Source organism: Papio anubis, chromosome 2, assembly GCF_008728515.1.
Source record: "Papio anubis isolate 15944 chromosome 2, Panubis1.0, whole genome shotgun sequence".
NCBI classification, from domain to species: Eukaryota; Metazoa; Chordata; class Mammalia; order Primates; family Cercopithecidae; genus Papio; species Papio anubis.
This window is the reverse complement of record NC_044977.1, coordinates 39,033,909-39,058,130: the sequence shown is the minus strand read 5'-3', so window position 1 is coordinate 39,058,130 and position 24,222 is coordinate 39,033,909. Positions and strand designations below refer to the sequence as shown.

The 24,222-nt window shown below is 43.2% G+C and overlaps 2 protein-coding genes across 5 annotated transcripts in view; one reads left to right on the top strand and one right to left on the bottom strand.

Moving 5' to 3' along the window:
* B4GALT4 (beta-1,4-galactosyltransferase 4) overlaps window positions 1–10,575 on the top strand; it is a 29,831-nt gene extending 19,256 nt beyond the window's left edge. For 2 of the 4 annotated variants that reach the window (XM_003893961.5, XM_021934075.2), the window contains exons 6-8: window positions 3,582–3,704; window positions 5,942–6,046; window positions 9,636–10,575. In XM_003893961.5, the coding sequence (XP_003894010.1) occupies window positions 3,582–3,704; window positions 5,942–6,046; window positions 9,636–9,768 (361 nt within the window). In that variant the 3' untranslated portion in view covers window positions 9,769–10,575. Of the gene's footprint in view, window positions 1–3,581; window positions 3,705–5,941; window positions 6,047–8,852; window positions 8,893–9,635 lie in introns of all 4 variants that reach the window. The other 2 variants (XM_021934077.2, XM_021934076.2) reach the window with 2 other exon arrangements.
* Window positions 10,576–16,979: 6,404 nt separating this feature from the next.
* Window positions 16,980–24,222, bottom strand: part of UPK1B (uroplakin 1B) — a 31,774-nt gene continuing 24,531 nt past the window's right edge. The window contains exons 7-8 of the mRNA XM_003893959.5: window positions 23,539–23,622; window positions 16,980–18,211 (exon numbers count right to left, since the gene is read on the bottom strand). Of these exons, the coding sequence (XP_003894008.1) occupies window positions 18,161–18,211; window positions 23,539–23,622 (135 nt within the window). The 3' untranslated portion in view covers window positions 16,980–18,160. The remainder of the gene's footprint in view (window positions 18,212–23,538; window positions 23,623–24,222) is intronic.

Below are 24,222 nucleotides of genomic sequence, written 5' to 3'. Positions count from 1 at the left end.
TATCTAGGGGTTTTGTTTTCTGGTTTCTTTGAGTCACTTCTGCATTGAGGAAAACAGTGCATCATGGCTGGGCAACTTGGTTTTTTCAGAAGCATGTCACTATCTGTTCACTTTTTCCGTAGTAAGATGTCACTATTTACAACACAGAACACCTATACCTTAGACACTTGCCATAGATGATAATCTTAAACTTCTCATTGCCCAGATTTTTTTAAACACCTGGTTGCACCATTCATTTCTAAGCAATCACAGAGGCTTGCTTAAGGACAGGTTTTTTTGCTGGGTTTCTAGATTTTATCTTTCTATTAAGCCGAACCATAAGAAGGCTGAGCTCTTGGACATTCCTGCCAGGAATTGATTTTCACTCATGCTTTGGTGTCGCAGTCGTGGATTTCATCAGATGCTGCTCACTCTGAGAAACAGCGCATGTATGACTCTTGCTGTTTCTAACTTGCCATTCTAACTGGCCAGATGTTTCTTTTATAACTAGGTATCGGAAAGCCTTTGTTGAGTAACTGACAGGTTTTCTTAATATGATTCAGGTAATTGAATGTTTTGATTGAGAGGCTCTGAGCCAAATCCATGGCCCTCTTTTAGAAATTGAAAAGAATCTTATTTGCAGATCAGAGTTCTAATGTATTTCCCATCTTAATTTTCTGTTCTGATTTAAATGTTTCTAGAGTCCTGGTTTATCATTTATGATTTTCTCTGTTTTGTATGTATCATGTAAGCAGCCTCATCTTTGTGGCTGGAGAGAGGTATGTATAAGTAATGTAGGCAGAAGTTGCCCTCCTCCTGGACTACTTGCGTTTGTTGCTCTAAGCAAAGTCCCTGTGGCAGACAAGTTCGTTTCCAGGCAGCTGGGTGTCTGCCCCGTGCTGGCAACTGTGTGCCCCCGTGCCACAGAGCTTAAGTCAGCACATGCCTCATCACTGTCACACCAGCCCCATGAGTACAGGTGCAGAAAAGGTTTTCTCCTTACACACATGCAGAGTGAAGAAGTTAAAGTAAGTTGCCCCAAATGTCTCAGACTCTGATGAAGCCAGAAACAAATCTTGTTTCTCACTGGCTGTGGGGTCAGTGATGAAGCTGTGGACCAGCCGGTGGCAAATTTTACTGGCAAGAACTCCTTTGTTACCTGCCTCCTTCCTACAAGGAAGTCTATTGTTATTTTATGACTACGTTTTCCCCACCCTTGGGCCTTACAGCACTTTAAAAAATAAATAAAACGGTTCCAGGGCCAATTAAATATTTATGCTTTTACAGGTAAGAAGAAAATCCAAAAGCAAAGATCAATAAACACAGAGATTGTTGCCATCTGACAGGCACCCGATAAACAGTTCTTTTTTTTTTTTTTTTTTTTTTTTGAGACAGAGTCTCACTCTGTCACCCAGGCTGGAGTGCAATGGCACGATCTCAGCTCATTGGAACCTCCACCTCCCGGGTTCAAGCAATTCTTCTGCCTCAGCCTCCCGAGTAGCTGGTACTATAGGCACGTGCCACCATGCCCAGCTAATAATTTGTATTTTTAGTGGAGACAGGGTTTTGCGGTGTTAGCCAGGATGGTCTCGATCTCCTGACCTCTTGATCCACCCGCTTCAGCCTCCCACAGGGCTGAGATTACAGGCGTGGAGAAACAATTCTTTAACCCTTCTTGCTGACTTGCCTTCTTCTGTCCCTCCCCACTCCAGCTCACCCCTCTCCAAGTGGTCCTCGGGCAGCCTGTGCCTTTCTCCCTCCTGTGCTTTGCCTCACAGAGTTATGGTCACCAGGAAATCCCCTATTTTTCTGCCTATTTGAATCCTTCCAGGTGCCCTCCTCTTGATGTAGTGACACCTCTCTCCTCAGAACCCTGATAATGTTCACCTCTCTTGTTAGGTTATAAACTCTGAGGGCAGGGCTTCTACATTCCCGTGTTTAGCCAGCCGTCTTGCATGGGGTGGATATTGGTTGTGATAAGCTACCACATCATCGCCCTGGTTCTCATGCTGATTGCTTGTTGGTATCAGCAGGTTATGCCTGCCTTATCACCATGTCCTGTTCAGGCAGCTAAGAATCCCTCCCCTCTATAAAATGCATTCTGATAACCATGGTAATGAGACACTCCTAGTAGATGTCTTGGTCAGTGATGTTTACCTTCTAAGCACTTTATTTCCTTTTTTTTTTTTTTTATTATAGGCTGCAAAAATACAGTTTCCCAGAATTTTAAGTTGGGGGCATATAAGTAAATCTGTTTCTCTTATGGGTTAAACAGAGTCCCCAGTCTTTTCTCAGAACATAGAAAGAAACAACTGAACTACAAATTAGCTTTTGGGATGCCACTTGTTCGATGGCCAGTGTCTACATGTTTATTGATCTTTCTTTTCGGTTTTTCTTTTTATCTAGAAAATCATAAATATTTTATCGGTCCTGGAACAGTTTGACCTGAAGTTAAAGTTAAAAATTCTCTAGATATTCACATCTTTTTATGTAGTAACATCCAAGTTGTTAAGCTACCTTAACCTGCATTTCTGGATTGTTGAAATGTTATATTTAAGGGATACCTTTATTTCTGAGGTTTACAAATTCGTTCACTGATAATAAGAGTCCTATATAACTGGGAGGCTGGGAGGTGCTCTCTTACTTTTACCTCCTGATCTTTCTCCTCTTGCCTCTTTTCTTTTCGGTATTCCTAGGGTTCCACAGAGCTGAGCCCCTTGGGTCTACCCTTTGTACTCTTCTCACCAACTAGATTGTTGGAGATTTCTCGACCTGTGCCTTCAGGTACTACATGATAACAGCTTATTTCCAAAACCATATCTGTAGTCACCCCTCTCTTGTGACCTTGGACCCTGTATCATTTTGCCTACTGGCAAAGCCCCAGGTGTATCTAAAATTCACCTTATCTGAAGCATGATTCACTGTCCTTCCTCTCAAAACCTAGTTCTTGTTCTGTACAGCCTATTTTCATGAAAAGTACTACCTAGACTCTATCTGGCTGACAGGCCAGAATCTTCAGGGGGGTTGACATATGTTGGGTTATCCTGGGAACAGACTCTGAGCTGGAGATGCATGCTGAGAAGTGGAGATTTGCATACAGAGTGTGTGCATGCAGTGTGTGTGCAGGAGCTGTCTCCTGCCTTCAACCCTCCCTTGCAAAAGTGAAAGTGAAAAAAAAAGGTATATTCATCATGACACACATTCATGCAGAACCCGGATGCAGCCTCAGAATCCTTCTTAACCCAGTGCCCTTGGCAACTGTTACCATTCCTTGGATTGGCACATGAGATGAATTCTGTTATCAATATCTGACGGTGTGGTTCACATTGACAGGTATCTCTGTAGGCCTCTACACACAAACACCACCACTAACAGCCGGGTGGCACTTTGCTCAGTGAGCAGAGGTGAACGTTTGTCTAGATAGAGGGAAAAAGACAAGACAGGGAAGGCCAGGAGCATTGGGAGGTGGGTGTCAAGCAGGAGAAGCAGGAGTGGGTGGCTGGAAGTACATGGTCTCCCAGGTGTTCCTAGAATGCCAGCCCTGAAATCAAAGACTTGTGGTGCTAATATTCTTACCATTTCTCTCATCTCTTTTGCTCCAGGTTACGTTACAGTGGATATTTTGGGGGTGTTACTGCCCTAAGCAGAGAGCAGTTTTTCAAGGTGAATGGATTCTCTAACAACTACTGGGGATGGGGAGGCGAAGACGATGACCTCAGACTCAGGTGAACAACAGAGAAAGGTCCCCTTCACGGGGCTCTGCGATCTGGAGATCTGTGGCTCTGGAGACCTGCATTTATATTTATTCCTTTAGATGCCAGTCCAGCAGGTCACTAGGCTGCAGATTTGGGCTTGAAGGGTGCAGGGGGTGGAGGGAAGGCAGGATGGCCCACATCGTTCTGTGCCAGTGACAGTTTACTCCTGGCCTGGGGGCATTTGGGGTCCAGAAGTGTTGGTGGAGGCCTCATAGACTTGGCAGTGGGAAAGACATACTTAGACACCAGTGAGTGAGAAACCTCAAACTGCAGGATGTCTGCTGAACTGCAGTTTGGAGACCGGGTTGTTAAGAGCCTCATGCTTTCTGTCAGACCTCAGGGGGTCCTCACACACAGTTCCCAGTGTCCTCCGCAGGGAGTGCCAGCAGCCTCTGGCGAGCTGCACATGTTGAAGCAGGCAAAGAGGTCCTCTCCTCAAGCTTTAGACAGCCCTGCACACTGTGGGGACTGCAGGTGGCCTGACCCCAGGCCTAACTCAGTTCTCTTGGACTGCTTTCTGCTCTGAGGGGCTCAAAGGGAATAAGTCTGGCCTCCACCCACAGCTTCTTCCTCTGAACTTGGATTTGGGGGCCAGATAGTTATAGTTATCCCTACCTTGCAGAAATAAGTAATTATTCAAGAGCTTGGGCTGGTATCTTTAGACTTGTCATCACAAGGCCCTTCTGGGTGTCAGGAGACTCCCTTCCCTCTTGCTGTTGCCTCTTGGAAAAGAAATTTCTTTTTTTTTTTTTTTTTTTTTTTTTAGAAGAGTGCAGTGATGCGATCTTGACTCACCTCAACCTCCACCTCCTGGGTTCAAGTGATTCTCCAGCCTCAGCCTCCCTAGTAGCTGGGACTACAGGCATGTGCTGCCGTGTCTGGCTAATTTTTTTGTATTTTTAGTAAAGGCCAGGTTTCACCATATTGGCCAGGCTGGTCTCGAACTCCTGACCTCAGGTGATCTGCCTGCCTTGGCCTCCCAAAGTGTTGGGATTACAGGTGTGAGCCACCATGCCTGGCTGGAAAGGAAATTTCTAACCTGGGGTTCTGAATTATTAGATATGTGACTGTTAGAAATTTTTTTCTTGCCTCATGATAAAGAACCCAGGAGCTCCATGCTGGTCTGGTTCCCATGTCTAGCCTGAGAGCCTCTGGAATGTTTCTAGCAGGAGGGAGTGCATTTCCCTGACCAAGGGCTCTACAGAAATGGCTGTAGTGATGGGCAACAGCTCTTCGCAGCCCAGCCCATCAGCAGCCTATGTGGTCATGACTTAGGAACTGGACGGAGGGTACCTGCTACATTTCAGGACAACAGTAGCAAAGGCTAATGACAAACAATCCCCATTATCTTCCCCAAATCTACTTCACTGGGATGATTAGTAGAATTTTGCCCTGATCACATGTCTTCACTGTCTTCTTTCCTGCTACGCTTCAGCTTCAAAGTAGAGGGGAGCCTCCAATTTTGCTTTAACTTGAAAAGACCATCGTGGCCATCAGAATGGTTTTTGACTAATGTGGTGGATAAACTAAGATGATTTGAATAGGAAAGTTGGTTGAGATTTACTGCTTACTTATTCACCTGTGCAACAGGCACTACCCTTCTTTGTACTTATATAGTACATACAATACATTACAGAGTACAAGCATGTTCCATGCAGATTATATAATTTGAATCTTTGAAATCAAGTCCCTGTCACCACTGTCATTTTACAGATGAGGGAACTGAGACTTTGGAATAGTGAACTGACTTACTGAGGTTGTAAATAACAGACTCCAGATTTGAACCTAGGATTGTAGCTTTAAAGCTTGTGACCATAAATGGCCATTCCTTTCTTTGTTAAAAGACGGCAACTCTAAGTAAATTGGGGATCCTAACAGACTTGATTCTCCTATTCTTCATGTTGTTTTGAAATAACTACTTTATCAGGTTTTTTTTTTCTTTTTGAAAATGAGTAAGTATAAATTAATGCATCTCCTTTGTACCCCAGGAATAAGTGTTAAATCTCATTCTTTTGTGGGCTTATCACCTGAAGTTCCACCATTATAAGAAATTGGAAATTTTAGAAGTTTCTCTTTTTTTAATACCCCAGTAGTCAAGCTGTTTGTGACTCTCTGTGTGTGTATAAATTTTCGCAAATGATGCTTTTTATTTGCCTACTGGTAGATGAATAGGATGGACTTAAAAAAAATCTCTATTATTGTTCTAGGGTTGAGCTCCATAGAATGAAAATATCCCGGCCCCTGCCTGAAGTGGGTAAATATACAATGGTCTTCCACACCAGAGACAAAGGCAATGAGGTGAACGCGGAACGGTAAGTCCTGGCTTCACCTGCCTGGCAGGCTACCCCCCTAGTGTGTTCTGTCAATAAGGACTATGTTGAATTCGATCAGATTTGAGCCAGTTCATTGTGTTAAAAGATTTGTATTAAAGAAATTTTCAAACAGACACAAAAGGAGAGAAAGTGGTGCACTGAACTCTCACGTCTACAGTTCTCAACTCGTGGCCTCTCTTCTTTCCCTCAGTTTTTTTCTGACCCCACTGGGTTTAGAAACGTGTGACAGATGTCATAGCCTTTCATGTGTAACTGTTTCAGTATCTTAAAATATAAACGGTTTTAAAAAAGGAATCACAATACCATTATCATACCTAGAATGAAATTAACAATATCTCCTTAATGTCATCAAATGTCTAGTCAGTGTTAAAAGCTTTTTTATTTTTAAAACCAGTTGGTCAGATCAGTGTCTAAACAAGGTCCACATGGCATTTGAATGATCTCTTTTAGTCTGTAGGTTCCCTCTCCCCTTCTTTATGAGTTCCTTGATATTTATTTGTGGAAGAAGCCAGATTATTTGTCCAATAGAATTCCTTACATTACGGATTTTTTCAATTGCATCCTGGTAGTATAACTTAATGTGTCCTCCTGACTTCTGTTTTCTCATAAACTGGGCGTATTAGTCAGGGTTCTCTAGAGGGATAGAACTAATAGGATAGATGTATATATGAAGGGGAGTTTATTAAGGAGTATTGACTCACACCATCCCCAGGTGAAGTCCACAATAGGCCTTCTGCAAGCTGAGGAACAAGGAAGCCAGTCCAAGTCCCAAAACCTCAAAAGTAGGGGAGCCGACAGGGCAGCCTTCAGTCTGTGGCCAAAGGCCCGAGAGCCCCTGGCAAACCACTGGTGTAGGTCCAAGAGTCCTAAAGCTGAAGAACTTGGAATCTGATGTTCAGGGGCAGGAAGCCCAGGAGAAAGATGAAGGCTAGAAGACTCAGCAAGTCGGCTTCTCCCACCTTCTTCTGCCTGCTTTATTTTAGCCACGCTAGCAGTTGATTAGATGGTGCCCACCCACATGGAGGGTAGATCTGCCTCTCCCAGCCCACTGACTCAACTGTTAATCTCCTTTGGCAACACCCTCACAGATACACCCAGGAACAATACTTCGCATCCTTCAATCTAGTTAAGTTGACACTCAGTATTAACCGTCATACTGGGATTTCTCTTCATTTCTGGAGACTTGAACAGAATCTGAATACTATTTGTGGGCAAGAATTTTCATCTATGGTGTTGTGTACTTCCTCCAGTGTCACAGCAGGAGGATGTAATGTCTGGTTGTATCATTTTGGGATATTAGGATTGATCTGTGAGTTTCGATATCGCCAGTCTAACCTATGCATTGTGAGATTCCCCATCAGTTTTTTACCTAATGACTTCAGCAGTCGTTGATGCTGGATTTCTAAATGTATTATTTAATTAGGAGTTGCAAAATTGTAATATTCTAATTCTGTTGTTCCTTCTGCATTTATTAGATTTTTCTACAAAGTACTTTCTCTTTTCATGTATTTGGGTACTCTAGGGTATAGTTTTTACAGGAAAGGCAAAATAAAGAGAAAGAGTCAAGCACTGATTAAAATTTTTTCAGACTAATGCTTGGTGTTTCCTAGCGTCCTTCAGGATGTAGTTCTTGTACTTTTTGGTACTCATATTGTCTCATCTTTGGCCAATGGGATCTTCTTCAAGCTGGGTCCTGAATCCCAGTAGTCCTCAAGAGCTTCCCTCCCTCTGCTCTGCCGTGACGAGATGTTCTAGGTTCTTCTTGTACTTTTCATGCCTTGGGAATTGGCCTATTCACCAAGGAATCCTGGCAGATAAGCCAGTTCTTATGAGGCTTTGATTGAAGAATCTGTATTTCTTTGTTTTGATTTTTCCCCTTAAATTTTCAAACAGTATTAAGGGGCTTTTTGTGCTTTTGTTATAGTCTACATTTTAAAGCAATATTAAAGTGCTTTCAGCCTGATATTAAAGAATCCTGTTAAAAGTTTATTTATTTTTTTCAAGGCAGGATCTCACTCTGTTTGTTACCCAAGCTGGAGTGCAGTGGCGTGACCATGGCTCACTGCAGCCTCAACCTCCCAGGCTCAAGCAATCCTCCCAGCTCAGCCTCCCAGGTAGCTGGGACCACAGGCATGTGTCACCATGCTTGGCTAATTTTTTTTATTTTTTGTAAAGACAGGGTCCCCCTGTGTTGCCAAAGGCTGGTCTCAAACTCCTGGGCTCAAGCAATCCTCCTGCCTTAGCCTCCCAAAGTTCTAGGATTACAGCATGAGCTACCATGCCTGGCCTAAAGTTTATATTTTAAAGCATTATTAAATGTCTTTTTGCCCTTTTGATAGAGTCAACCACTCCAACAAAATAGCTATTTCTATTTTCTACGTTTTTCTAGTCATTGTCCATAGGTGTGCATTTTTCTTTTATATTAAAAAATTAATTATTGAATAGATACAAGAGTGCTCCTAAATTGTATGAAAAGTGTGAAGATTCTTGATGCCATGAGCACTGCTGGTATCTCCCACCCCCACTCTGAGTGCATGACCTGTGTGGTCCTCCCTAATCCTGTAGTCTCCCCCTTTGCATCTCCCCTATCCACCTACCCAGGTAACACCTCTCTGAATTTTCGTGATAAGTATTTGTGATAATGATAGTTATTTCTGCTGTTTCTTGGTTTTCTTGTTTTCCCATATGTTTATATCCCTAAACAAAAGATTGCTTAGTTCTGCATGTTTTTCAACTTTATGTAAATGAAATCACACTGCATTTATTCTTCTCTGACTTTATTTAGCTGAACGTGATGCATCTGATCCCCATCCATATTGTCATGGGTAACCAGCATTTATTGTTTTCACTGCTGCGCAAGTAGAACCTATTCAGTTCACTGCCTGCTTGTCTTCCCAGATTCCATGGCTGTGGCCACACTAGTGACTTCTTTAAATGCATCCTGCTCTTTTGCGTGTCTGTGCATCTTGCCCAGGGTGGTCTCTCTGCCTGGAGTGCGCTTTCCTTCACCTTCTTCACTTGTTGAATTTCTCTGTTTTAATAAACATTTAATAACCTTACTGAAATTTCCCTTCTCCCTGACGCCTCGCCAGACTTCCTCATTAGGTTAGGTTGCCCTTCATTCATCCTCACCTACATACATTCCAAAATTTTTGGAGGCTTGTGAAGGCTATGTACCCACGTACAGACACAAACTTTCCTTATAACACAGGAAGATTCAGAGATCCCCTGAAGCTCAGCTGAGGATCAGTTAGCAGTGGATGGCACATATCCTGTTGTATCTGTGTTCCTTGCACATCCTTCTGTCCTGTAGACTGGGGGCTCACTGAGTGCAGTGACCCTTTTCATCATGGGTCCCTGGGTTCTCACATGTAGTCTGACACATGAATACATGGCTATCACGTCTGTCACCTTCAATGGGGAAAACAAACTTTGTGATAGTATGAAACACAACAGGTACAATAATTTACAAAAATATGTTTGCTACACTTCGGGGCAAGGCAAAATGCAGTGGAGACATACATTAAATTCTTGTCTTATCATTCACATTTGTTCTTTTTATCTTTAGGATGAAGCTCTTACACCAAGTGTCACGAGTCTGGAGAACAGATGGGTTGAGTAGTTGTTCTTATAAATTAGTATCCGTGGAACACAATCCTTTGTATGTCAACATCACAGTGGATTTCTGGTCTGGTGCATGATCCTGGATCTTTTGGTGATGTTTGGAAGAACTGATTCTTTGGTTGCAATAATTTTGGCCTAGAGACTTCAAATAGTAGCACACATTAAGAACCTGTTTCAGCTCCTTGTTGGGCTGAATTTTTCCTTTTTGTATTTTCTTAGCAGAGCTCCTGGTGATGTGGAGTATAAAACAGTTGTAACAAGACAGCTTTCTTAGTCGTTTTGATCATGAGGGTTAACTATTGTAATATGGATACTTGAAGGACTTTATATAAAACGATGACTCACAGGATAAAATGAATGCAATTTGAGGACTCTGGTTGAAGGAGATTTATTTAAATTGGAAGTGATATATTATGGGATAAAAGGCCACAGGAAATAAGACTGCTGAATGTCTGAGAGAACCAGAGTTGTTCTTGTCCAGTGTAGAAAGGTACGAAGATACAATACTGTTATTCATTTATCCTGTACAATCGTCTGTGAAGTGGTTGGTCCCAGGTGAGAAGAAGGCCACAAAAGAGGGGAGAAAAGGTGACGAATCAAGATGGAGTGAACTTGGGAATGAAGAGGTAGCAGGAGGGCAGAGTGTCTCCTGCAGAGGCAGCAGCAGCTGAGCTGGTTGCAGCTGCTGACAGCCTGCAGGGGAGGCACCTGCCCAGGTATGCCTTCCAGTGATGCCCACCAGAGGACACGTTATCTATTAGTTTTTAGAGTTTTTGTAAAATGATTTTGTACAAGTAGGATATGAATTAGCAGTTTACAAGTTTACATATTAACTGATAATCAGTACGTCTATCAAGTACCTCTGTAGTAAAATGTGAAAAAGCTTTCAGTGTTCCTTCGTGTTTTTTTATCTTTGAGGCCTACAGATATATTCATTTCAGTATCCATAATTCTAAAGAGGTTAAAAACAGAACAAATGAAACAAAGCCCTCCACTCCCTCTGTCTCCCATCCTTCTGTTCCTCTCTCTTGTTCGTCTCATGTGTGACCTCCTTGTGGAACCAGCTCCAGTCTTAGGATAGGCCCATCTGTGTCTCACTCCCTGGGCACCTCCATGAATGCATTATGCTTATCACGCAAGCCCTGGGGGTTCTCAATCCATGATGATTGTGTGACATCTCAACAGTTAAACTTTAACATGAATGAGTGCCAGCCAGGAAGTTTAAATAACATCTAATCCTTCCCAAGCAGGGAGAGGGAGTAGGAAGGTTTGGTGCTAAGAAAAAACAAGAGTTATCACCACCCAAATGGGGAAGGAGAATTTGAAAGGGCAATACACTTTATAGACATGACAGGTTTACCTAGGGCTGGCTTGGTTTTAGTTTAGCTTTTAACTCAGCACAGGGAGCAAAAGAGCAAAAGTGTTTTTTTTTTCTTTTCCTTTTTTTTTTTTTTTTTTTGGCGACAGGGTCTTGCTCTGTCACCCAGGCTGGAGTGTGGAGGTGCAGTCTCAGCTTCCTGCAGCCTCCGCTCCCCAGGCCCAAGTGACAATCCTTCCACCTCAGCCTGCCAAATAGCTGGGACCATAGGTGCTCACCACCACTCCCAGCTATTTTTTTTGTGTTTTTAGTGGAGTTGGGGTCTCACCGTGTTGCCCAGGCTTGTCTTGAACTCTAGAGCTCAAAATCAATCCGCCTGGCTAGGGTGCCCAAAGTGCTGGGATTACAGGTGTGAGCCACAGTGCCCAGCCATGGTTTTTCTTTACCTAGCAGAGAAATACTTAGGGTTTTCATGTTTTTTGCTCAAACTTTGTAAAGGAGCTTCATTCTTGGGAGAGTTGCTAATGGGGCTGTAGTGTGTTGAGTGAATCTCCCCCTCACTGTCCCTTCTCTTCTCTAGAACCTTTCTCTAGAGCTCTGTCCCAATTTGCTTGACTATGACCATATTAACAGATGGTAATTGAGAGGTTGTAGGTCCCTCCCTCATCATGGTTGGGAAGGGCAATGGAAGAGAATGGTGTGTGCAAGGAATTTGAAGATCTGTATTTGAGAACTCAATTTCTTACTCAATGGAAATGGAACATAGCTAGTACCATGCAGAAACTCTCTGTGTTTTTTTGACATCTGCAATTTTTTAATGTTGGAAACACTGAACGATGCCTTTTACTTTTCTTCAGGTAGTTCTTTCAACCAAGATAATCTAAAAGTCCCTTAAATGACTTGTTATGAAACTTCTTGAGATGGAAGATAGATTTTTAAGACCTTGACACTGCCACTGTGGCACTTTCCCTGCACTGGAGCGTCAAAGACTGGTGACATGGGGCATGAAGCTACCTGCCCATTCACTGCTGCCTCTCTCCATGCTCTTGCCTCCCCGCTGGGCGGGGGTTAGGCTTCAAAGGAACTGGCTTCCTCCAGTTCCCGCCCTATGCATTTTTTCATAGTTGCCACAAAGAGGCCTACCGTTTTAAATATTGTAGAGATAGCTGTGCCTACTATAATTTCTAAGGATTATATGGGGGCAGGCTATTTGGATATCACAACTACCTAACACAAAGAGTGTGTTCTTTGAAGTTTTTATTGATTTTTTTTTCCTCACCTATACTGGCATTCATTTCTATAGTGCTTTACAGTTTGTGATATCTTTATGACACACTTTATTGATGCTGCTGACTTTTTTTTTTTTTTGAGACAGTCTCACTCTGTCACCGAGGCTGGAGTGCAGTGGCACAATCTCGGCTCACTGTAGCCTCCACCTGCCGGGTTCAAGTGATTCTCCTGCCTCAGCCTCTCAAGTAGCTGGGATTACAGGCATGCCTCACCATGCCCTGCTAATTTTTATATTTTTAGTAGAGACAGAGTTTCACCATGTTGACCGGGCTGGTCTCGAACTCCTGACCTCAGGTGATCTGCCTGCCTCGGCCTCCCAAAATGCTGGGACTACAGGCGTGAGCCACTGTGCCTGGCCGATGCTTCTGACTCTTGAGGTAAGAGGGCAGATGAGTAAGTAGAGGTCCCAGCCAGGAGAGTGACTTGCCAGGAGTCTCACAGGCAGCAAATGGCAGAGTCAGAGCCAAACTCAGGCCTTCTGACTTTCAAGACCATTACACCATATTGCCTTCTTCTTGGCTTCTCTTATACTTTGCAGTAATTTTCGTGAATGTATGTCCTTGTCGGAATTCCTGCAGAGAGTTAGTATGGTCTGGACCGTGAAAAGTGCATTCCTGTTCTCAGCTGCTCTCAGAACTTTGTCCCCAACTCCCTCCCTAGTTTTTCTGCCCTTACCCCTGTCACTTCTACTCAAGCCCCAATGGATAGATTTCCTGGGAGCCCCAAAATGCTCTGTGAATGGACTTGAGTGAGATAAAAGACATTTTCTCCCAGATTTGAAATTTACTTTCCCCAATCCTATTCATATATGCAGTCCCTACCAAAAACCATTAACATGTTCTGCAAGATGAAGCATATTTAGGTACATTTCATTAGTTCCTTTTCACCAATCACATTCTATAACTTAAAAAAAAGCCCTCTATCCTTAGTGCCTTCCATATTTTACGCTATTTCTACCATCGTTGATTTTTTTGTATATGCGTAACCATCTTATACCTGCTGAGAGGGCATGACCATTCTAAAAATATACACAAGGGAGTGGTTTAGAGGCTCCACCCTTAGGAAGTATACCTGTACAGTAAAGGCTCCATTGTTCCATTGATAATTTTTAAGATTTAAATAAAATTATCAAACCTTGTGTGCCCATGTGTGGAGTGTGTGTGTGTGTGTGAGAGAGAGAGAGAGAAAGAGAGAATGAGAGAGAGATGTGGGGGCTTAGAGCAGAGGTTGGTGAAGGGTGGGACATAATAATAAACTAAGTGCTTGCTCTGTATCAGTTTCCCTGATATAACTTCCTGATTGGCATCTCTTATAGGCTGATGCACACTTTACGTATCTTACTGAATCCTCCCAGTCCTGTGGGAGGAGAGACCAGTTTTTCTGAAGCAGGCTCCAAGAAGCTAAGTGACTTGTCAGAGAGCTGGGATTTGGAGCCAAGTACTTTGACTCCAAAGTTCATGTTCTTAACCACTTCATGGTGATGGATAAATAAATATACCTACACTAGGGAGGAATAAATAAACCTTGTTTCCTTGAGGAAACTTGGAGAGTGTCAATGCCTTTCAGCCAAAACCCCCCAGGAACACATTGCAGATAAATTAATTGGGTTAGAGTTGATCAAAGGTACAAAATTTCAGTTGGAGGAATAAATTCAAGAGCTCTGTTTGGAAAAAAATTGGGATTGTGACTAGTTGCAGTCATTGCAGTGAGTGAGAACACACCATGGGGGATCCATGAAGCAACTCAGTAGAAGGAAGTTAGAACTATTACAGCATTTGGGCTTTGGTTGGGTCATTTGGGGAGGGTCCAAGAAAGGGTTTGCTCTGTTGGATATTATCAGAAAGCAGGGGCAAGTATGTGGTTGTATATTTCAGTAAGTTTTATTTGTTGGGAGGGAGACTAGCAAGAGAATAAAGCTGTAATTGGGAAGACATAGCAGTCACTAATTTTAGCCAAGAAAGCAGGTGTTTGGTTTTTTGTGGGTGGCACAGTGACCTTGTTTTTGTGCGTAGACAAAATTATGCAGTGGCCTTGGCTTGCCTCATTTTATCATGGTCTCAGAGTGACCCTATGAGGCTGGTATTCTGTGAGATTGTTTATGTCTAACAGGAGAATAGTTGAGCCTAATTGTGAGTGCCTCACCAGCTTCTGTTGCTCTGTTCTTTTTCTCAAGAGGAACTCAGGGTAGAAACCTCTAGAAAGTAGGGCATGACAGTACCATTTCTCCAAATTCCAGGATTTGGCTATTTGTGTCTTAACAATGTGGAGTGGGAGGGTGTGCTGGGGGAAGGGTTGGTTGGAGAAGGGCATGGGATCTGTGTTTCTCGGCAAGGCTGCCTTTCTCTGCAATGTTCCTGGATCCCTTCACGGGATCTGGCCACTTGAGCCTTATAATACAATAGCAAACACAATAGTCTACAGCTACCCTTGGGGTTCTTCTTTGATTCGGTCTCACTTATACAAGCTGAGAAGGAACTGGAAGAGGCATTACAGGAAATACTAGACCCAGAAGGAGAAAGGAAATTGTTCCATCAATAGAAAGGCGAAACCAGCTTAGTTTCTAATTCCTCAACCACAACACAGGTTGTCAGTCAGATTGGTTGGGGTGGGGGTGTGAGATTGAGAGGAGATTAGATTTTCAAGTTCACATGACTAGTATTCCTTTTCTTTATGGGTAGCCAGAAAATATCTGATCTGCTTAAAATAGAAGCAGTTCCTGTTTATTCCAGCTGATGTAGACAAAGAAAAGCTACAAGGCTGACAAGTAGGAGCAGTGGGCTTTCAAACATTAAATGACAAACTGTTTGCCTGCCAGGAGCCTGTGGGGCAATCTGGGGAGGGAAATGGCCAGCCAAGAGAGCATGATGACCCGCCTGGTGTTGCAATCAAGTAAAACTTGCGCAAATTATCCTGACACATTTTTGGTGTTAGGTAGTAATCATTCTTTGCCCACCTGATAAGCAGGTCAACTGTTGAAGAAGGAAACTTCACGAGAGAGTTGTGTCTGGGCCTGTCTCATGCTCAGCAAGCTGCCAGGTCCCTAGAGCCAAGCCGCCTGGCTCCCCTTTGCCTCCCTGCTTTGCTGGGGCTGGGGCTGGGGCTGGGGCTGGGGCTGAGCCTGGGCCTGCCTGAGCATTGGCTTGGGGCCACTTCCAGTCCCTGGAGCCAGAAGGAAGAGGGGCAAGGCTGGGCCTCCAGGGAAGGTGGAGGGAGGTGGGAGCAGGAATTGGGCGGAACAGAAACTGTCCTGAGGTCAAAACAGGAGAGCCCTTAGAGGGAAGCGCAGGAGTCCTGAATGGCCGGACTCTGCAGGGTGATCCTCAGACCTCGTTTCTGTCTTAGCTGAAAAGTGTGTCCTCCTCAAGTGTTGGAGCCCCAGGACATAGTGGGTGCCTGTGTTTAGGACCTCATTTGGTTTTGGAAGGAGCAGAGCCTACCTCCATTTACAGCAGACTTTGCACCTTCTATTAAGGAGGAGGCTGAGGCTCCAGGAAGGAAGCTACCTGGAGAGGGGGCAGGGGGCAGGGGCTCACTGAAGGCCCTTTCTCTTTTAGTTATTGCTTGGTAAGGAAGTCAGGGGATATGATTGAAGGAGCAGCAGGTGGGCCATCTTATCCCACAATGGCTCTTTCACGCTGCCACTGCTGTGCTGGATTCCACCAACTAGAGATCAACCTCAGTTATCAAGAAAATGTCATAGAGATTGAGAGAGTGGAGATGAGTTGTCACCCACTCCTTAGTATGAATTGGTTTCCAAAAAGGCCTTCCCCTGACCTAGCCGAGATCCAATCATAAGACGGGAATTTTGCATGTAGAGAGAATCTTGGAGCATGAAGCCCTGCAAGGGAAGGCAGGAGTGGGTTTGGGGCAGGAATTGCTTAGGCGGTGGGGAGATGAGGGCACTGGAAAGCCCAGTGAGTGGTAGAGGCAAAAGGCACCAGAACACACAGGAGAGAGTGTGGGGAGGGAGATGAGAGCACAGCTGTTTCAAAGCTTTGCCCAGAGGAACCTTCTTCCCTCTCCTCCCGTCTTCTCAAGGACCACAGAGAGAACCTTCTCAGCCAAGCACAAGTGTCATTTATCTCGATATCCCATGATCTTCATTCAGGAGAGACAAGGGGGTCAAGGAGAGGAGAGCTGGCTGTGCTGTCAGGACATGGACCTTTGGTTCCCTCTTCTGGGAATCAGGGATTGGGCTCCTGCACCAGCTTTACAACCGAGGCAAGTCCCGTCCAATCCTCCTTGTCCCTCCGCTGCCCCACCGCTCAGCCTCACTCACAGGTACCTGGTGGGGACATGGGATGGGGGTGCTGCCTGCGTCTGAGTCAGCTGGGAGCAGGACGCCAAAGTGACAGGTATGTTTTCTTCATGAAGAACGCACAGTTCTGCAGTTAGCATTGGCGAGGTTTCCACTGCTGCCAGTTGCAAGAGGAAAAGGATTTGCAGAGCCTTAGTTTCATCACTGCTTCTGGGATAAGTGTAGCAGGAGCGAAAAGTAAAAGTGAGCGTAGAAGTTCCCACCGTTCAACTGTATGGCAGGGTTTGCCAGCATCCAGCAGGAAGCCACACCCTGTGTCTGCAGTTTCTACTTCCTCCACTTTAATTCCCAGGCTTTAGGCTTTTCTGTTGGAAAACTGTTTTGTTAGAGTCGTATATGACATTGGTAAAAATGAAAGTGAACAGATTTTAAAGCTCTCTTTATTTATAAGACTAGACAAATGTTGAGTTATAAGAATTTCCTTCAGGACCACAAATGGAAACAGTTCAGATGAGAAATATTTTGACAGTAAACAGAAATCCCTGTAAATCATCCCATTCTATTGGCTGGCTTGCTTCTCTTCAGTTTGAAAAGGTCTCAAGCTGAGACCATTCAGGGCAAAGACTGAGTAAATATATAACAGGCGCCTTGTCTGTCCACAGAAGTCCCCACACTTTCTTTTGTTTGTTTGGAGACAGAGTCTGGCTCTTTCATCCGGTCTGGAGTGCAGTGGTGTGATCTCAGCTTACTGCAACCTCTCTCTCTCGGGTTCAAGTGATTCTCCTGCATCTGCATCCCAAGTAGCTAGAATTACAGGCACCTGCCATCATGCCTGGCTAATTTTTGTATTTTTGTAGAGATAGAGTTTCACCATGTTGGCCAGGCTGGTGTTGAACTCCTGACATGAAGTGATCTGTCCGCTTTGGCCTCCCAAAGTGCTGGGATTACAGGCAGGAGCCACCGTGCCCAGCCCACACTTTTAATTAACGGAGAATTGAGGCTACTAAACACATACCACTCTGCAAGGTATGAAAGAAAATTTGAACCACTGTTAAGAATTATTCTGGAGAATAAAAGGATCTGAAGGTGGCCTGAAGAGAATCACCTGTCTCCATACATGGGAGCTACTCTAGAAAGAAATGCAAAAGGTATATTTCAGTAATCTTTTCCTGGCTTCTCTGTTCCCCTGACAATACTGAGATCAATAGAATCCTTAGAAGCTTCTTTTAGATAACGGTAAGAGATACGGGCAGATTGCTAGCCAAATACAGCTCTGGGTTACTGTGATAACACAGGTTCTTTCGAATGTATTTGTTTTCCCAGATTAAAAATAAGCAGGGATGGAAGTAGTTATTATGCATTTTTCAAATTCTCTTTTCAACAGTCTATATAAATGTTGCAGAATCCTAGACTAGGATGAAAAGTAGGAGTCATGGGAACTGCAGGAGCCTGAGATCCTAAAGGAAGTCCGTACCATCTGACTTGGCAATGTAAGACACACATGTTAGTGTGGGGCACAAACTGGGAATATTAGGAGAGAGCTGGTTCCAGCACCAAATCCAGAGTCACTTGGGGAAGGAGGTATGGTGGCAATCCTTTATGCTTAATACTCAATTCTGCTCCAGTAGAACATGGTACCCAGGAGAACCCAAAACTGGAATAGAAAAAAAACAAGGAAAAATAAATAAGGGATTGTTTTAGAAACACCTCATTCTTGGAAAAAAATGATGTTAGGTTCATTCAGGCTTAGGTGACAACAGATATTTTTGTTTGTTTTTCTTTATTCTTAAAAAAAAAACCAAAATGGGATACATGTGCAGAACGTGCAGGTTTGTTACACAGGTATACGTGTGCCATGGTGGTTTGCTGCACCTATTGACCCATCCTCTAAGGTCCCTTCTCCTCACCCATCACCCCTCAACAGGCCCTGGTGTGTGGTGTTCCCCTCCCTGTGCCCATATGTTCTCATTGTTCACCTCCCGCTTATGAGTGAGAACATGCGGTGTTTGATTTTCTGTTCCTGTGTTAGTTTGCTGAGGATGGTGACTTCCAGCTTCATCCATGTCCCTGCAAAGGACGTGATCTCATTCCGTTTTATGGCTGCATAGTATTCTAGTGTGTATGGACCGCATTTTCTTTATCCAGTCTATTGCTGATGGGCATTTGGGTTGGTTCCATGTCTTTGTTAGACAACAGATTTTTAAGAGTAATCTCGTTATAAGCAACATCACTGGGCCAGATGTGACACCAAATCCATCCTGCTCCAAAGCATCACTTATTACCTGCCACTCAGAGGCAGCTTCTCTGTTCGCCACATTCTGATCCCAGTTCTCATCCTAGACTCCTTCTCTACTGGGGTTGCCCTTTTCGTCTGTGCTAAACTCTTTTTGCCATCAAGGCCACTTATCCTCCAATGCTTTCCTGTTTCTAGTATGTACCATTTTGGGGTAAGCATTCCTTGCTTCTAGTATTAAACTTCTCCCAGGGAACTTCTCTTTTTTCCTAAAATGCTTGTGACCTGGAATGGCTTCCTCTGAAGAATGCCACAGAACTGAAGATGCCTGACTTAGGCAAGGGCTGAGTTTTATTTTAGTTTATTTGGGCTCTGTTTTAGATCTGGCACTTACTCCTGGGTAACTTTAGTCAAGTCACTTAAATTTCCTGAGCTCCAGTTTCTACATTTATAAAATAAATTTTATATTTTATAAAATTTATAAAATGACTGACATAATGGGGCAACTGACATAATGCGGATAGGTGGCGAGGCCTACCCCAGAGCTAGAGCAGTGAATGAGATAATGAAATAATAGGATCTAATGTTTATTAGAATACCTTATTATGCATCAAGCACTGTTCTAAGTGTTACCCATGTAACTGAAGTTAATGCTTCCAAAACCCTATGGAGAAATGGAGGCACAGAGAAGTAACTTACCCAAGGTCATAGAACTAGTAGATGGTGGAGCTGGGATTCAAATCCAAGCAGTCAGCTTCAGAGTTTAGCTAGTTAATCACTAAGAAAAAGCCCCTTGCAAGCAACAGTGAAACGGGCATGCTTAAAAGCTCTCATTAAGCACAATTCTTGAGAGCCCCACTGAATTTCTCTGTTCCTTGTAACATGGGAGACTGGCGACCTGCTTAGCTACTGTTGTGGGGATTTAATATTAAAAATATTTGACATGGCGCCTTGTTTATAGCAGCTCTCAATACATTTAATCATTTAATTCCCTTCCCTTCTCTCTTTTGAATTTCAAGAGGGAATTAACTAGATACAGAGTTTATTTGATACTTGTAGAAAATCAAGGGTTACAACTGGTTTGGAGTTCTGAGATACTCAAAGCCTTTAAACATTATCCCACAGTTCCTGCTAATATGGCACAAATAGAAACTTCACTGTTATCTTTCATTCATTCAACAAATGATTGAGCTCTTATTACATGCTGTGCTTGGCACTGGGGTTACAAAGAACAGCTGGTTCTCAGCTTTTTGCAGTCAAATATGTCATCATGGACATGTTCCATCATAGAGGTGTGCACAGGATGTTGTGAGAGCTCCTAACAGGTTGGGTTCAGGGATCATGAAAGACCCCTTGAAGGAGTTGATTTCCCTCTCCTTCCTGCCTCACTCAGTTTATCACCCCCTAATCCAGCATTTATTTCTCTCTTTCTCCTTTTTTTTTTTTTTTTTTGAGATAGAGTCTTGCTCTGTCACCAGGCCGGAGTGCAGTGGCATGATCTCGGCTCACTGCAACCTCCGTGTCCTGGGTTCAAGTGATTCTCCTGCCTCAGCCTCCCGAGTAGCTGGGACTACAGGTGCATGCCACCACACCCAGCTAACTTTTGTATTTTTAGTAGAGATGGGTTTCACCATGTTGGCCAGGATGGTCTTGATCTCTTGACCTTGTGATCCACCCGCCTCGGCCTCCCAAAGGCCAGCATTTGTTAAAGCATAGTGTTATGGTTCAGCTATGTCCCCAATCAAATCTCATCTTGAATTGTAGCTCCTGTAATCCCCATGTGCCATGGGAGGGATCTGATGGGAGAGAATTGAATCATGGGAGTGGGTTTTTTCCATGCTGTTATCCTGACAGTGAATAAGTGTCGTGAGATCTGATGGTTTTATAAAGGGCAGTTCCCCTGCACACGCTCTGTTGCCTGCTGTCATGTAAGACATGCCTTTGCTCCTCCTTCGCCTTCTGCCATGATTGTGAGGCCTCCCCAGCCATGTGGAACTGTGAGTCCGTTAAACTTCTTTTTCTTTATAAAGTACATGGTTTGGGGTATTTCTTCATAGGACTATGAAAATGGACGAATACACATAGTAAACACCTGAAGGATGGTTCAGGAGTCCATTATGTAAGACTATCTGAATAATAATGAGAACTTATTTGCCTTTTCACTGTTTTCCTATTTGCACTGATGGTGTAAAAGCAGTGGAAAGTAAAACTGCTGGAGTATCAGCAAGAATCAAGGCAGAGTCACTAAACTGTGTTAGTGGTCATTGTGTCTTCACTGCTATGCATTTGCAGTAAAAAAAAAAAAAAAACTTTTTTTTTTTTTTGATATGGAGTCTTGCTCTGTCACCCAGGCTGGAGTGCAGTGGCTTGATCTCGGTTCACTGCAAGCTCCCCCTCCCAGGTTCACGACATTCTCCTGCCTCAGCCTCCTGAGTAGCTGGGACTACAGGTGCCTGCCACCATGCCCGGCTAATTTTTTTGTATTTTTAGTAGAAATGGGGTTTCACCATGTTAGCCAGGATGGTCTCGATCTCCTGACCTCGTGATCCGCCCGCCTCGGCCTCCCAAAGTGCTGGGATTACAGGTGTGAGCCACTGCGCCCAGCCAAAAAATAAAAACATTTAAAAAGCCAGTTTCACTTGAGATTGTCCTCAATGAAGCAGTAAGAACTACTAATTTTATTACATTTTGGTCTTTGAGTACACATCTTTTAAAATATTCTGCATGACAATAAAGGAAGTATTCATTGATAAAGGAGTCTGTTGCATAGTGTAATATGGTTGTCTTGAAAGCACTTGCATGATTGTGTTGTGTACTGAATTTTTTTTTTTTTTTAAAGGAAACACCACTTTTACTTGAAAAAATGAGGAACAGACAAGCTATGGTTGTTCAGACTTGGACAGGTGGCAGATATTTTCTTGAAAATTTACAAAGTGAGTCTGTCACTTCAAGGAAAACAACTGACAATATTCATTGCTAATGATAAATTTGAGCTTTCAAGCAAAAATCAGAACCTTGAAAAACTTGTAGCTGTCACCATGAACTTGATAGCATCCCATTGCTTAAGGTATTTTCTGATGTGGCAATATCAATGCCACATGTGATTTTTTGGATATTGCATAAATAAATCAGTTAACATTTGGAAGATCTACATAATACAATGAACTAATATTTTTTCCAAATAAGCAATCTATGATGTTATAGAGTTATAAATGGCTGAAAGATATATGCAAAGTGCAAGACAAACTAATGTAATGTATTTTTAACATAACAGAGTATGAAAAGCTCATTAACAGAATTTCAGATTCCAAATTGCAACTGATCTTTAAGAAGCTACTACTTGTGGGCTGGTGCAGTGCTCATGGCCATAATCCCAGTGCTTTGGGAGGCCAGGGTGGGAGGATTGCTTGAGGCCAGGAGTTCAAGACCAACCTAGGCAACAAAGCAAGCCCTAGGCACAATGGTGTGCACCTGTAGTCCCAGTTACTGGGGAGGCCAAGGCAGGACGATTACTTGAGTCCAGGAGTTGGAGGCTGCAGTGAGCTGTGATTGTGCCACTGAACTACATCATGGGTGACAGAGTGAGACTCTGACTCAAAAAAAGAAAAGAAATGAAATGAAACTACTACTTGTGGAGTTTTGTGTAGTATTGAAGAATATTCACAATTTTCTTCACATTCACAATTATCTTCAGATTGCACTTCACAAGTTCAGATAATTGTGAATATTATTAAAATACTATTTTTTTCAATTAGAATGTATTTTCTTCAAATCATTCAACCGAGGCAACATATTACAACCGACTGAATGAAGGCGCAAATATGAGAATCCAGCTGTCTTCTATTTAGCTAGTCATTGAAGAGATTTACAAAAAAGTCACTATTATAAAATAGTTATTTTCCACAAAAATATGTTGTGATAATTTTTAATGGGCTTATTATTTTAAAATAAATATTTAAAATTTTCTATGTTAATTTCCAATGGGATAAATGCCAATAGATAGAGGCCACATAGAGAAAAGCCTTTTGGAGTCCTCAATAATTTTTGAGAGTATAAGTGAGTTCTGAAATCAAAAGTTTGTGACTGCTTCTCTGAGGCAATGGTTCTCAATCCTGACAGCAGATCATCTGAGGGAAATAAAAAATGCCTTGGCTCAACCCCCAGGTCAACTAAATCAAAGTCTCAGAGGTTGGGATCCAAGCAATTTTTTAAAAACGTTTCCCCACAGGGTTTTAATGTGTAGCCGGGGCTGAGAACCACTGCTCCAACCTCTTGCTGCATACACGTCAGATAAAGTGGGCAGCAGGAAAGGATGAATCTGCCAGAGGCAGCTCTTTGGAAGGATCTGGGCTTATTAGTGTCAGGCAGGGGCCATCTAGATAGGTGACAGTCTTTGATATGTGGATGAAATGAATGAATGAGATCTGGAGACCGGGAGGAGCAGTTCACTAAGAACTCTGGCAAGGGAAAGAGGCTTTCCAGCCCTCTAAAGGCACCTGCGCATCAGTCAGCCGGAAGAAGGAGCTGGTGGGCAGGGCACAGCCTTTCCCTGGTAGGGGAAGTTAACTCCTTGCCTCTCAAGGGAACCCACTGTCCTTCCTCCGGTGCCAGAAGTTTCCCGGCTAGCCTTCAGGCCTGAGGTTTTGTTTCTAGACTTTCTAGTGTGGTTGAGGTAACCAGTGGCACTCTCAAGGTCTCTCCCTATCATCATCCTCTCAGAGATAACATATGTGCTGGGAAATACTCACAGTCCAGCAGAGAATGGCAAATCCAAACCAGGCAACCCCCCAGGCATGTCGGTTCATTGGTCCAGAGATCAGTTCATAGCAGCCCTGAAGGAGTGGGCAATTCCGCATTAGTGTGAGAAGAACCAGAAAGCAGAGAAGAGATTGATGGAAAGCAGGTTCCTCTTGGAATCGATATTGCCTAAGAGTCTGATTTCACATGCCCAGGCTATTTCCATGTCTCTGGGGACAGCCAGCTACTAACAGTGCTTTACTGAGGGAACACAAACAATGCTGTTGAACAGTGATTCTACATCACATTTATTTGTGTCTTTATCACTTAATCTCACTACAAAGTACTGCTATTTTAGCATAACACTCTTTCTATACTGAATATGTGGACAATAAATTCAAAAATCTTAATTCAATTAGAATTTTTCCCTCCTCAAAGGTTTTATTGGTGATTTATTTGGAGGCAATTACTTTTTGATTTGTTTGTTTTTAAATAAAAATGCTTCGGTCCGTGAAAACCAGAGGTCTCCTGTTGCCATTTTTAATAATCACTAAAGGAACCCCTGCATTATGCTCCCTGAATTCTCATTTGATGTTATATTTCAACATTACTGAATTCTGATGAGACCTTGAAGGGTCACAGTGAGCATGCAAAAGAATAATTTTTTTATTCACTAAATCATTCATTCATGCATG